Source organism: Myotis daubentonii, chromosome 17 (assembly GCF_963259705.1).
Source record: "Myotis daubentonii chromosome 17, mMyoDau2.1, whole genome shotgun sequence".
NCBI classification, from domain to species: domain Eukaryota; kingdom Metazoa; phylum Chordata; class Mammalia; order Chiroptera; family Vespertilionidae; genus Myotis; species Myotis daubentonii.
In genome coordinates, this window is record NC_081856.1 from 41,749,815 (window position 1) to 41,763,115 (window position 13,301).

General features: G+C 44.8%; 2 protein-coding genes and 1 long non-coding RNA gene across 10 annotated transcripts in view; 2 read left to right on the top strand and 1 right to left on the bottom strand.

Annotated features, from left to right (window-relative positions):
* The window catches only part of GRHL2 (grainyhead like transcription factor 2), a 119,459-nt gene extending 117,134 nt beyond the window's left edge, over positions 1 to 2,325 (bottom strand). For 2 of the 5 annotated variants that reach the window (XM_059672047.1, XM_059672046.1), the window contains exon 1: positions 1,962 to 2,096. In XM_059672047.1, the coding sequence (XP_059528030.1) occupies positions 1,962 to 1,981 (20 nt within the window). In that variant the 5' untranslated portion in view covers positions 1,982 to 2,096. Of the gene's footprint in view, positions 1 to 1,904; positions 2,097 to 2,164 lie in introns of those variants that run through there. The other 3 variants (XM_059672050.1, XM_059672049.1, XM_059672048.1) reach the window with 3 other exon arrangements.
* On the top strand, positions 1,966 to 8,643 carry LOC132219652 (uncharacterized). Of its 4 annotated transcripts, none has more exons than XR_009449544.1 (4): positions 1,966 to 2,103; positions 2,340 to 2,520; positions 2,680 to 3,301; positions 7,428 to 8,643. It is a non-coding gene; the product is annotated as an uncharacterized LOC132219652 (long non-coding RNA). The 4 variants fall into 4 exon arrangements; XR_009449541.1 differs by lacking the exon at positions 7,428 to 8,643 and having other exon boundaries at positions 2,680 to 2,962; positions 3,073 to 5,335; XR_009449542.1 differs by lacking the exon at positions 7,428 to 8,643 and having other exon boundaries at positions 2,680 to 5,335.
* Positions 8,644 to 8,645: 2 nt separating this feature from the next.
* On the top strand, positions 8,646 to 9,058 carry LOC132219651 (ATP synthase subunit epsilon, mitochondrial). Its single transcript, XM_059672051.1, has one exon. The coding sequence runs from the start codon at positions 8,733 to 8,735 to the stop codon at positions 8,886 to 8,888; it is 156 nt and encodes a 51-aa protein (XP_059528034.1). The 5' UTR covers positions 8,646 to 8,732; the 3' UTR covers positions 8,889 to 9,058.
* The last annotated feature ends 4,243 nt before the right edge of the window (positions 9,059 to 13,301 follow it).

Consider the following 13,301-nt stretch of genomic DNA (forward strand, 5'->3'; position numbering starts at 1 on the left):
TGGTGTATCACAAAACTAAGCGGTGCAACCAGAAGTTAATTGTGCGATTTAATCAAGGAATTACAATAAGTCGTATCCGGTATTCCCTAGATTAGGAACCATTTTTGACACGAAGATCAAACCAAACCAAAAACCCTGCTGTCATTTCGGCATTTAGCTACTGACGTTTTCAAAATCGAGTACGTAGTGATTTCTTAAAAGCCACAGAGAGAATTTGGGGTGAACGGGAGGGTATCCATACAACCATAGCCCTTCCTATCCCCACCCCTCCGTGTAGGACGCACTAAACTTTTCGTTGGTAGATAAAGTGGTACCAATACCTGGTAAATTTTTTAAGTATGGCAGCATGTGTTATTAGCCGTGCTTACTCTACCAATGGCTTTGCTTTGAAATGCCCTCCCCCCCCCCACCCCCTCCACCAAAGGCGTCCTGACGTGGGGGCGCGAGTGGGGGACAGACAAGTTGCAGACGACCCATTCCCTCTGCCCCCTCCGAGTCCCTCCATCTGGGAAGGGTCCCCGGCCACTTCTCCAAGGAGAGGCGCCGGCGGCCCGCGGCCTGCCCTTGCCTGGAGGAGACACCCTTCGTCAGGTTTCCTTGGGGGAACCGGGCCATCGGGGTAAAGCCACGATGGGAAGCAAAAATGTGGCCACTGCGCACTTGCACTAAGATGCAGCCGGTGCCCAGCCCTGGACGGGCCCCAGCGGAGGGGGAAGGGAGCGTCGCCACCGAATCCCAAGAAAGGCCGCGGGACCCACCTCCGGCTCCCTCCCGCTCCCGCCCTCGGCCCCACCCCCCCTTCCAGCACAAAGCCGCCCCGAAGGCACGGGCCCGGCCTGCTGGGAGGCCGCCTGGACGCGGCTGGACTCGGAGACCAGCGTCTCGGGCCGCGCAGGCCGCCGATCGCCGGCGAGGCTAGAGTTCCCGGCCCGGACGTGAAGGACGCGCTCCCGGGCTCGCCCTCCGAGGCGCGGGAAACCGGCCCCGCCGCCCAGGCCCCCAGCCTTTCCGTCCGCGAGGCCCCGAGAAGGCCGGGCGCAGCCCACGCATCCCGCTAGCCACGCCCGAGGTGGCGGCCTCCAGCGTGGAGAGCCGGGCCGGCCGGTGGCGGCGGGGTCGCGGGCCGCAGGGGCGCGCCAAAGGCGTCCGGACGTGGGGGCGCGGGGGTTGGGGGGGGGGGATCGACAAGTTGCAGGCGACCCTTTGCGTCCCTCCCACCCCCCGAGATGCCTCAAATCAGTTCCCCTCGTTTCCCAAGGCCCTGTCCTCGCGCACCTTCCTGAACTCGCCAAACAATGCGGGGGCGCCCGGGGAGGGGCGCTGGGCAGGGCGCAGGGACGGCCGCGCTGCCCCCGGGACCCTGGGCGCCCCCGCATCTCGCCGCCCGTCGGGGGGCGCGCACACGCACACCCTCGGCCCCAGTGCGGGAAGGGGAAGATGGCCGTTTCTGCTTCAGTATAAAGGCTCTTTGTTGCGCTCACACAAAAGCCGCCAAGACCCGCTTTTGCAGCAGGCCCTTGGGGCGAATCGAAGGAACCCAGCTGAGTTTCCAAATGGCCGGAGAAGCCTGCAGAGGTGGGAGCAACTCAGGAGAGGGGAAGAGCAGGCCTCCCGCCCTCGGCTACCCCAACCTCTGTCACTACCCAAGTGCTCGTCGGGGAGCCGGGGGTGGAGGTCCTTCGTCAGGGAGGAAGGGAGGAAAGAAGAAAACCTACTTTCACCATCAAGGCCCAAAGCGGGTATTAAACATTCACATTCTTGTAGGGTTTCTCCCCTTAACCAGGGTAGAAACTTAATCTGAAAAAAAAAAAAAGTCTGGACACACCAAAAAGAAAAAAAGAAAGAAAAAAAAAATACCAACAATAGCAACTTAAAAAAAAAAAAAAAGCAAAAACATAACAAACCAGTTGCCATCAGCCCAAAGTGGTAGTAGCAGCAGCCGGCGCGTGTGATCCACTTACTTGTCCGACTCTTGTGACATGTTTGATCCAATGAACTCGCTCCCCTTTTCCTGGAGCCTCAGCCTCTGGTGAAACTGGACTTTCAAGTCTGTGCAGGTGAAGGTGTGTGAGAGCGCCCGAGATGGCAGAACAAGAGCTACAGGTAATTCTGCTTTTCCGTCCCCCCGCACCACGCTCGCTCGCTCGCCCGCTCGCGCCCTCACCTAGCCGGAAAGGTGGGATAAGGGGGGGCCCCTCACATGGGGCCCGCGCTCGGAGGCGGCCGGGCGGCGCGGGGTCCTCCGGGATCGTGGCAATGGGCAGTCACCGAGCCGAAAGTGGCGGACCGGGTCGGCCACAGGTAACTTTCTCGCAAGGAGCTGAATTCTTTTACTAAAGGGTACAAGCCCGAGGGACGAGCTGCGCGGTGATTGGCTGCGGGGCGGCCTCAGGTGAGCTGCCATTGGCAGAGGCGCGCTCAGGTAAGGCCCTTCTCCAAGTGCAGGTAACTCACTCCGAAGTTTACCCGAGTGGAGCGGCGGCACGTTCGCGGCGCGGCGGCAGCCCGTGGGAGCCGAGGGTCAGTGCTTCGTGTAGACATCACGCTACGTTTTCCTCCTTCCCGCGGGCCGGCCGGGGGTGTGGCGGGGGCGGGGGCCGGGATGGGGCGGGGGGGAGGCTTGGAGAAGAGAAGGAACTAGGAAAAGAAAAAAAAAAAAGCAACACCTGCAACCACTAGGGATTATGGGTGGAACGGAAGGACTAAGGAGAGCTGAACTCGGGATCCCCAGCCAACCGGAATCCGAGGCGCAACCACCGGGCTTTTTCGGGCCCACAATTGAGAGGACTGTTCGACGGTTTCCGAAGAGTTTGAAGTTTACTTTACTCTGCTCAGAGGAGGGGAAAACACAACGATTGCCGGGTTTGTTGCGTGATTTCATTTGTAACATACCCACAACCAGCACTTTTCGTGCCCCAATTTGGTGTAAAATATGCCCAGTAGATTACAGCTTTTCTAAGAGGTGAGCATCCTTTCGTGAGCTGGGCAGATGATCCCGGTGGGGTGAGGAGATTTGGTTGAACAGGCCATAAATTGGCCCCTGGCGCACCTTTTTTCATCTCACCTCTGCAGCTTGGGATTCCAGCGCTGCAAACAACCACTGTTCATAAGCCTGTTGTCTTTTGACGTTTCCAGGCAGACATCAACATTGACATTGTAATTCAGTAGAAGCTGTGACTACAAAGGTGCTTTATCCTTCCAGGTTAATATGGTTGCTACGGAAACAATTCAGGATGAAGCTGACTTTTTTTGTGTGTGTGGTTCTGCTTCACTTGGTTGGAAACAACGCCAACTAGCAAAGGTGCAATTCATTTATAATCACTGCTCCCAAAGTGTGTTTGTGAAAGTTTTTTATAGGGGTCTAGCCCATACTTATGAATTGTGGAACTGAAGGGGGATGTGAAAAGCTTACCATATGTTATTCCATGTTACATTGCGAGAGTTCATACAACTTTTATTTTCATCTTTATGGATCAGATGTTTTCTAAAAATTGCATTGTGAAACAATGTTTGGTTGTTCCGTGTTTTCACCTATGGCAAATGAATTTCAAAAGTTTATGCTTGCTTTTTAAAGACATTAGAAGTACACACAGTTTTTAAAGGTAATATAATATGTTAAGGTTATATACATTACCCACTTCTTCTTTACCTTCTTAATCACCTTCTGAGAGGCAACCACATTCCACTTGTATCTGTCTCTTTTGTCATTTACCTCCAGACTTATCAATAAATGTCATGGTTATCTCTTGATTGATCTGTTTAGATGTCCTACGTTGACTACCTGTTGCCTCAGATAGAGATGCAGCTTTTTCACACCCACCCAGCTTCCCCTTCTGCCATTCCTCCCACACAGCCCTTTCACAGTTTAGAGGTAGTAAGTAGTTGGTGACTGTATATCAGTCAGCGGAGCCAGCTGGTGAACTATGGCTGTTTTCCTTCTTATAAAATCTTTTACATATTTACTTTGTTATGCACCCACCTGATATTTTTTCTACAACATGTTGATCAAATAACTATCAATTTTATTTTCCAAATGATCAAACAATCAATTTTATCCCCAGCCCCCACCCCCGCAACATCCCTCCAAGTCTTCTGTCCTCCTGTCCAATGGAGATGAGGTTTCTAAATTGAAATTGTTCATTTATAAGTTTGTAGAAATTGCTCTTTTATCTTCTAGCATCCAATGTTGCTGTTGAGAATTTCAATGCTACCCTTATTCCATTCTTTTGTGACCTGCAGTTTTTCTTTCTGGAAATTTTTAGAAGAATTCCTTTAACTCTTATATTCTGAAATTTCATAATTATGTACTGGGTCAATGGCAAAGATTTGCCTAAGTTCAAATCATGCCTCTACTACATGACCTTGGGCAAGACACTTATTCTTGGTATGCTTCAGTTTCCTAATTTATAACAATAGAGTATATATATGTATTTTTACATATATTATAATGGAAGTAACAACAGTAATTTCCTCACTGATATACCTCAGCCACTTAGAATAGTGCCTCAACACATAGTAAGTTCCTTGATTATTGTCCACTCATTTCTTTTTTTGAAACTCTTAGTTGGATATTGAATCCTCTAGATTAATTTTAGAATTTTTTTTCCTTTCCTTTGGATATCTCTTCATCTTTTGTTCTATTTGGGGGAATAGTTCCTTACTTTACTTTCTATTGATGATTTTATCTCAGCTATTCTAAGAACTCTTTTCATGTTTTATGTTATTTTTTAATGTTTTTATTGATTTTTAGAGAGAGAGCAGGGGAGAGAAAGAGAGAGAGAAACAATGTGAGAGAGAAACATTCAATCAGCTGCCTCCTGCACATCCCCCACTGGGGATGGAGCCTGCAACCGGGGCATGTGCCCTGACCCAGAATCGAACCAACAACCTTTTGGTGCACGGAACAATGCCCAACCAACTGAGCCACACCAGCCGGGGTGTTTTATGTTATTTTTAAAATAGATTTCTATGAATATGTTATGGTTGGAATAATTTCTTCTCTCTTTTGAGGACAGTTACTATAGGGTTTTCTGCTTCTTGCCTTCTCTCTGCTTCCTTTTTCCCCATGTATTTGTTTTAGTCCCATCATGTTAGAGGCTTTCCTCAAATGCCTGCAAACCTTTGACTATTCATACTTAAGAAGAAAGTCATAAAACCCACCAGAGACTCTATCTATAGGGGGTGAGAAGGAGTGTACCTGCATGTCAGTAGGTTTGACGTATGGTGATCAGGTGAAAGCTGGTCCTTCCATAGGAAGAGCCCCCAAATGTCAGAAATGAGAGGTCTGATCTTTTGGGCTCTTCAATTTCTCAGAAGAAATATCTGTATCTCTTTCCTAAAGGGACATTCACCAGGCTGCCAATATTCTGGAGGAGGTTGAGAGGGAAGGTACAGTACTCCTGCCCTTGTTGCTGCCTGCAGTACAAGCGTCTCTAATGTTTCTCCTGCCGGAGTTGTAATCGCCTGTCTGCAAGGAGTGGAGTGGGGACCTGAGGATCTAACAACTCCAAATGCCCACATTCACTCAGCCCCCGGCTTCTCATCTCTCCTTCAGTTTTGGAATCCCTGGGCCTCTCAGCAGCACCTCCCTCTGATGGTCTATGGCATCTCCAAGACCCAGGGGATGCTGGGATTTTATAGGGTAATTGAGCTATTTCTGTACTGACCTCTGCATTAGAGTGTGGCTTCCACTGTTCTGTTAAATCAGTTTCCACTCTTCCATCTGCCCCATCTTCCAGAGTTGTGTTGAAATATATCTTCTCTGGATGACTCTTCTCCATCCTCTTTGTTCCTGCAGCTTTATCCTTTTTTCATTACTATAGTTTCCAGGAGACAGTGAAAATAAACAAGTGTAGGTCAATCTGTCATCTTTAATATAAAGCCATTTCCAAAATTATCCAGAAGCTTTTATCAAACTGTGTCAACTTTGATTAGATAGCTTTGTGCCCCCTGACTGGCTACCGACTGCTGTACTGATGGGTTAGGTTGGTGAAGGAGAAGGTCCTCAGGGACCATTTTATTTTATTTTTTTAAAAATATATTTTATTGATTTTTTACAGAGAGGAAGGGAGAGGGACAGAGAGTCAGAAACATCGATGAGAGAGAAGCATCGATCAGCTGCCTCCTGCACACTCCCCACTGGGGATGTGCCCGCAACCAAGGTACATGCCCTTGACCGGAATCGAACCCAGGACCCTTGAGTCCGCAGGCCGATGCTCTATCCACTGAGCCAAACCAGTTAGCGCCCTCAGGGACCATTTTAAATTGTTACCTTTATTTTAGTTCTTTTGGCAGAAGAATTGTAAATGAATGTGAAAGTTCCTGCCACACCCATCATAAGAGTTTTCTCCGTAAACATCTGTATCCATAAATACTTAAGCACAGCAGTGGTTCCCAAAGTGCCTGTTTGCCTGTTTGCCCACTACATGTTATCATATACAGGGCTATTACAGTAGATCTGCCATCAAATTTACTGTGGAGTCAATGATAAGTGGTATCTCATAGGTTGTTTTGCACTGTAAAAACACTAAGTTGTTTAATCACCTATTATCCATAAGAAGACACTTTGGGAAGAATGAAACATACCTAGATACCTGAATTTGAAATATAATACTGTAGAGATTATAACTTAACCAACTGAGCATTAAGTGGCAGTTCCCTTGCAGTTTGAAGCCACTTCTGTTTTTCGTGGTAGCATGGATATGCATATTTGCATGAACAATTACAGATTTCATGAAGGCTCTTGAACTAGCAGCGTGAAATTCAGCCAGCAGCTAGCTGAAGTTTGCATATTTCCTTCAGGTTAGCACACATTTCTGTTGTTTGGGCTGGCCATGGGGAACTCTTCAACAGAAAGCATGGGCCTGTAAAAACATGGTGCATTGAATGCATGTCTTTATCTTACTTCCTTATTTAAAAAAAATGGTTTTATTGATTTTATAGAGAGGAAGCGAGAGAGAGAAAGATAGAGACATTAATGATGAGAAAGAATCCTCTATTGGCTGCCTCCTGCATGCCCCCTACTGGGGACTGAGCCCGCAACCCAAGCATGTGCCCCTACTATGAATCAGACCATGAGCTCCTGGTTCCTGGGTCTACGCTCAACCACTGAGCCACACCAACTGGGCCTTATTTCCCTCTTTTGTTTGTTTGTTTTTGGAGGTCTATTTCTTTTATTTTTTTTATTGAATTTATTGGGGTGACATTGGTTAATAAAATTATATAGGTTTCAGGTATACAATTCTACAATACACCATTTGTTGATTGCACTGTGTGATTATTACCCCAAGTAAAGTCTCCTTCCATCACATTTATCCCCCCTATACCCGCTTCTACCTCCCTCCACACCCCTTCTCTGTTAATCACCATGCTGTTGTCTGTGTCTATGAGTTTGTTTATTGTTTCTTTTTTGCTTAATCCTTTCCCAGTGATAGAAAAATAAGAGAGGAAATGAGAAGGTTAAAGATGACAACAAAACTTGAAAAGTGCAAACTGACTAAAGGTGTAGAACCGACTTAACCCAGCCAAGACAGGTGAACATGAACATATGTAGGTGCTGAGGATCAGGACTATTTAGCCTGTAAAACCTCATAAAGATATAGAAAGCAAAAATTGGACATGCGTTCTAGGTTAACCAATGGGCATATTATTTAGAAATTTGGAAGTAAATGCTAGAATTTTATTTTTAAAGAAGATACAGTAATAAAAAATAAAATAAAATAAATGGTTGCCTCTTAGGAGTAGGATTGGAATGTGGGGAAGAATAAAGCATGGATTATTTTTTTCAAATAGTGTGGATATTATTTTCAATATTATTAGTCTGCACAATTATTTGATTTTTAAAACTATGTATATAGTTTTATATACATATATAGTTTATATACACACATGTATAATTTCAATAGAAATAAAATTCATTCACAAAATAAAGGTACAGATCACAAACACATATGTTCCCTCTTGTCCAGGGCCTTTGCATTTACTCTTCTATCTCCTTAAAACTCTTGCTTTTTTTTCTCCTTCTCTAACTGTCTCCTAATCTGCCCTCAGATCAACCTGCTCAATCATCTGGTTCTCAAGAAAGCCTCTTGGGCTCTCCCAGGTCAGGGACAGGTAAATTGGGAAGATATATTTCCCCATTATCTATTTACATAGCATCATGCTCCTCTTCTTGAAAACACTTCTCACTTTTGTAATCTCACATTCATTTGTGTTGTGTTTGATCATTGACCATCCCCTTCCACTAGACTCTAAGCTCCATGAGGACAACGATGATCCCTATTATTGGTTCATCATTATCTCCCTCGTGCTTAACACTATAGGTAGCATTTGGCAAATATTTGATGAGTAAGCAACAAATACTCTGAATCATGAACATCCTTCCCATTCTACAACTTGAAGAACTTTTGAAAGAGACATTATCAAATTGAGCACCTTCGTGAACAATGTTGAGTAGATAAATGAATTCTATAAGCATTAATAGAATATTCCAGCTCTCCAATTGGGTTCTTCACTTAAGTTTTGTTAGTACTATATGAGATAGGTAATTATAACAGTGAGAATGCTTTCAATAGTGAGCCAAAGAGCAGCCAGCTAGTAGGGCCTTTACTTAAGACTGGTTACTTTTTCTTGCCTAATAAGAAGTCTGGGCTTCCGGCCGCTGGGTCGCGCGCGGAGTCGACATTGAGGTGTCCTCACGATTCGGTCCAACCGTCCCCCCCTTTCGCGGCATCATGGTGGCCTACTGGCGACAGGCTGGACTCAGCTACATCCGCTACTCCCAGATCTGTGCCAAAGCAGTGCGGGATGCACTGAAGGCTGAATTCAAAGCAAGCGCCGAGAAGACTTCCAGCAGCAGCGTCAAAATTGTGAAAGTGAAGAAGGAATAATGTACCCTGACTAAGGCTTGAATGCTACATTTTCAAGGTGAAGATGTGTGGGCACAGGTTATGGCAGATTGAAAACGATCGCACTTCATGGGGAAAGTAGCACCTGTCTTGTTGATGGATTGACATTGCCAATAAACTGAAACATGCTCCCCTCAAAAAAAAAAAAAAAAGTCTGGGAACTGGAAAAGGGAGTGGGAATTGCTGACATTTGATTGGCAGCTCCATAACTCAGAGCTCTTTGCACTTTTCTGCCTCTCACAGTAAAAAGTACCATGTAAAAAGTATCCTTACACAACCAAGTTTAAAAGCAGGAAGAAGGTACATAAGGAACTTGCCTCAGGAATGAAAAATTTTTCCCAGAAGCCCCCATCAGATATCCTAATATATCCCATTGGCGAGAACTGGGTCACATGACCACTATGGATCAGGAGTTGGATCCACCTTTCACATGATTAAGGAATTTCCACTGGATATATGAACAAATCAGGGTTGTTTATAACAAGAAAGTAGTGGGGGACTGGTGTTTGGTTAAAAAAAAACAACAGTGATACCACAGTATTGAAAGCTTCATAATGTAGGTGATTTATTTGACCTTTATTTTGGATAATGTAAATAGCAGATCTGAGATTCAAATCTTGATCTGTCTTATTCCAAAATCTGTACAATGTCATCTCCTAGCCTTGAATGTGAAGTCCTTCCTGTATCAAAATGTGGTAGATTTGGTCAAGAAAGGCTTTGCAGAAGAAAAATACTTTAGGCATGGTCTTGAAGGAAAAAACACATATTGGGTTGATGGAGAGAATGAGGGTGGTTTGGGGACATTATATTAATACCACCCTCTTCATTTTCATTCTTGTATAAAAATGCTTTTCATGTGTCCCATTGATCATCAGAGCATCTCTCCCTATTTTGGGAATTTATTGTTGCTTTGATGCTCTAAATGAACTACAAATAAACTGAGAAGAGATGACATTTACCCAAGGGAAAATGCCAAAATGAGAACCCAGAGACCATGCTAGAGCTACAGAAGAACAGAATGTTCTCGCTGAGATTTTTAATGAGGCATGCACATTGTAGATGCCTCAATATACTCTTGAAAAATGCCTCAACCTGGAAAAACATGTTCAAGTAAGCGAATGTCATGTAACTGCTCCTTCCCTATTTGAAAACCTTCCGCTATTCCTCAGTACACTAAGGTAACCTAATCTACCAATTGAGATGTTCTTCAAACTCCGATTACCTGAATCCATCCCTACTGGTCTTCTGCATAAGGAGACCTGAGTTGGGTGTGCCAGATATGGGGTCTGCAGAGCTACAAACTGGAGTGCACTATTCTTTTCCAAAGCTTGAGAGTACCCCCAAATTATAGTATAAGCAGAGCCATAAACCATGCATGAAAATTGAGAGGTGGATCAAAAATGCCAGAAAAAGGGACCTTAACGCTTAAGTGGACCAAAAGCAGATATCAACACTGGGCCATGAATCTAGCATATCAAGCCAAAGAAATATGAGTAAGTATAAGCCAGTTGGGAGCACTGAGATTCAGATAGCAAAATATCTAGGGCAATTATTTGTGGCATTCACTGGTGGGGATTATTTGATTGTATTTTCTACCCTGGTCTTGGTACAGCCCTCTACCCTCCCCTGCACCATGTAATATTCCTGGGTGTTCCTGGCAGAATGATCTGACCTGTTCCCTGCTCCTGCTTTTCAGCCCTTTGAACAGAAGACAGCCTGTCCCAAAGAGGGACTATAACTATCCCCCAAACAAATTTCATGATATAGGCAGCCATCTATGCCCAACCACCTTGAAAGCTTCCCTGTTATCTCTGATAACAGGTAAACTGGCAGTCCTTAGGAAGGATTCTGACAAACAAACAAACAAAAAACCCCACTTATTTTGTTTATATGAGCAGTGATTTCTTTTTATTTTTATTTCTTGATTTTACAGAGAGTGGGCGGGGGGGGGGGGGCGGGCGGAGAGAGAGAGATTGAGTTGTTGTTCCACCTATTTATGCATTCATTGGTGGATAGAACCAGGGATAGAACCAACAATCTTGGTGTATTACCATGATGCTCTAACCAACTGCACTACCTGGCCAGAGCTCAGTGATTTTTTTTTAATTGAAAAAAATTTTAAGTGTAGTTTCACATAACAATCTGATTTCAGCTTCTTTTTAAATAAAATCAGATGACTGGCAACCTGGGGCTCACATGGCAATAGTGGCCTTAAGTGAAGAAAGATGCTTCCTGTCTGCTCAGCCTCCACCCCACCCTGCAGTCCTGGGCTGAGTGTCAGCGGCCACTTTAACCTCTCTTCTATTTTTCTAACATTTTTCTGCTTTTATACCTTTATCATCAATGGAGGAAAAGAACATTTAAACTGAGACCACTTATTTTAAGAAAATTGTAAGACAGTCTCCTTCTCTATGGAAGCAGAGAATATTGCTATATTTATTATGAAAAGAATGACTGTATCTAAAGAACACAAATTCATAATTGCCATAAAAACCAAACTGAAAAAGAATATAGACATTTCAAGGTTTTGCTTATGCATGTGAATAAAGTCAATGAAGTTCCTGCAAAATTCAGTTATGCATTTGATGTTAGGGCGTTTAAACCTTTTACAGATGGTGGGATTATAAATGTCTCTGTTGAACATCGCAAAATGGATCTCCACTGACCAGCCATTGGGAAACACTGAACGCAGCACGAGCAATAAAACTGGAAAAATCAGAGGAACCGTTTGTTAAGTCTCCAAAGAGGCCTCCAATAAATTGCACTCTGTGTTCCCACCTTGGTTCTAAACAAGATAAGGCACAAAATAAAGAATAAAGACAGAGGTCGAAACGCTATTGTTCCAATTGAGAGAGGCACACTTGAGGTCGTGACTTAATGGGAGAACCAGACTGGACTTGCAGCCTGAACGCTCGAGTTCTAGTCCCACCCTGGTCCTAGGACGGCAGACTGACACAATGGAAGAGCAAAGGAAAACTCATGCCTCCTGCAAGCAGGTTTGTTCAAGAGAATGAAAGACAGCAAGAAGCCAAACAACATGTCCAGCTTAGCTTCCCAAATTTTCAAATCAGCTATCACTCTAAAATCATCAATGGTGCATTCTATTGATGAGAGCCCAGGTATGAACAATACCCTCTAGTTAGCTTTATTAGTGAATGTCAATGAATGATGTTACTGAGAATTTAGATAGGACAAAAGAATTCTTAGACATGGGAACTGTGACAGGAAAAGATTTGGTTTCATGTCCTGAACAGTGTGAAAACACATTAAGTATGGTTCTGATGGTGTCCTTGTGAAGAACAGTGTAATGTCAAACTTGCTTTAAATCTTTTTCTTTTTAACATATACGCTGAGTGGCCAGATCATTATGACTGGCCAGATTATTATGACCAGTAGTCACTATCGCCTTAGTATTGAAGGCAAAAGGTGGCCCAAGGAAGTACTGATGGGGTGGTCATAATAATCTGGCCACTCAGTGTATTTTTATTGATGTGAGAGAGAGAGAGAAACATCAATCTGTTGTCTTCCATATATTCCCTGACCTGGGACTGAACCCAAAACCCAGAAATGTGCCTTGGCCAGAAATCGAACTGGCAATCTTTCGGTGTACAGTACAGTGCTCAACCAGCTGAGTCATTCCAGCTGGGCAATTCTTAATCCACTAGAGGTCCAGTGCATGAATTCGTGCACCAGTAGTGTCCCTCGACCTGACCTGTGGGATCAGGCCAAAACTGGCTCTCCGACATCCCCTGAGGGGTCCCGGATTGTGAGAGGACACAAACCAGGACAAGAGACCCCACTGGTGCACCATCAGGGCTGGGGAGGGACGTGGGAGGTTGGCCAACTGGAGAGGGATCGCAGGAGGGCTCCAGGACATGTCCTGCCCTTCTCACTCAATCCCAATTGGCCAGACCCCAGCAGCAAGCTAACCTACCGGTCAGAGCATCTGCCCCCTGGTGGTAAGTGCACATCATAGTGAGCGGTTGAGCGGCCTTAGCATATCATTAGCATATTATGCTTTGATTGGTTGAATGGCTGACCAGACACTTAACATATTATATAGGATGGTGGTAATAGGTATTATGTGGCAACCAAATCGTAATATGCCAAGATTGGAATACCTAATTCTGTAAGTCTCTTGGGAGTAGTGATCTTAGTATAAAAACTGGCACCTACATTTGAAAAACAGTTGACCCTTGAACAACTCAGAGTTAGGGGCACTGACCCCTATGTGTCAAAAAATCTATGTATAACTTTTGACTTCCCCTAAACATAACTGCTAATAGCCTACTGTTGACTGGAAGCCTTACCAACATGTCAATTCTCATTAACTAGACTCTTCTATGCAGGTTACTAAAGGCCACAAAGAAAGACCAAGGTCACGTATTTAAATGA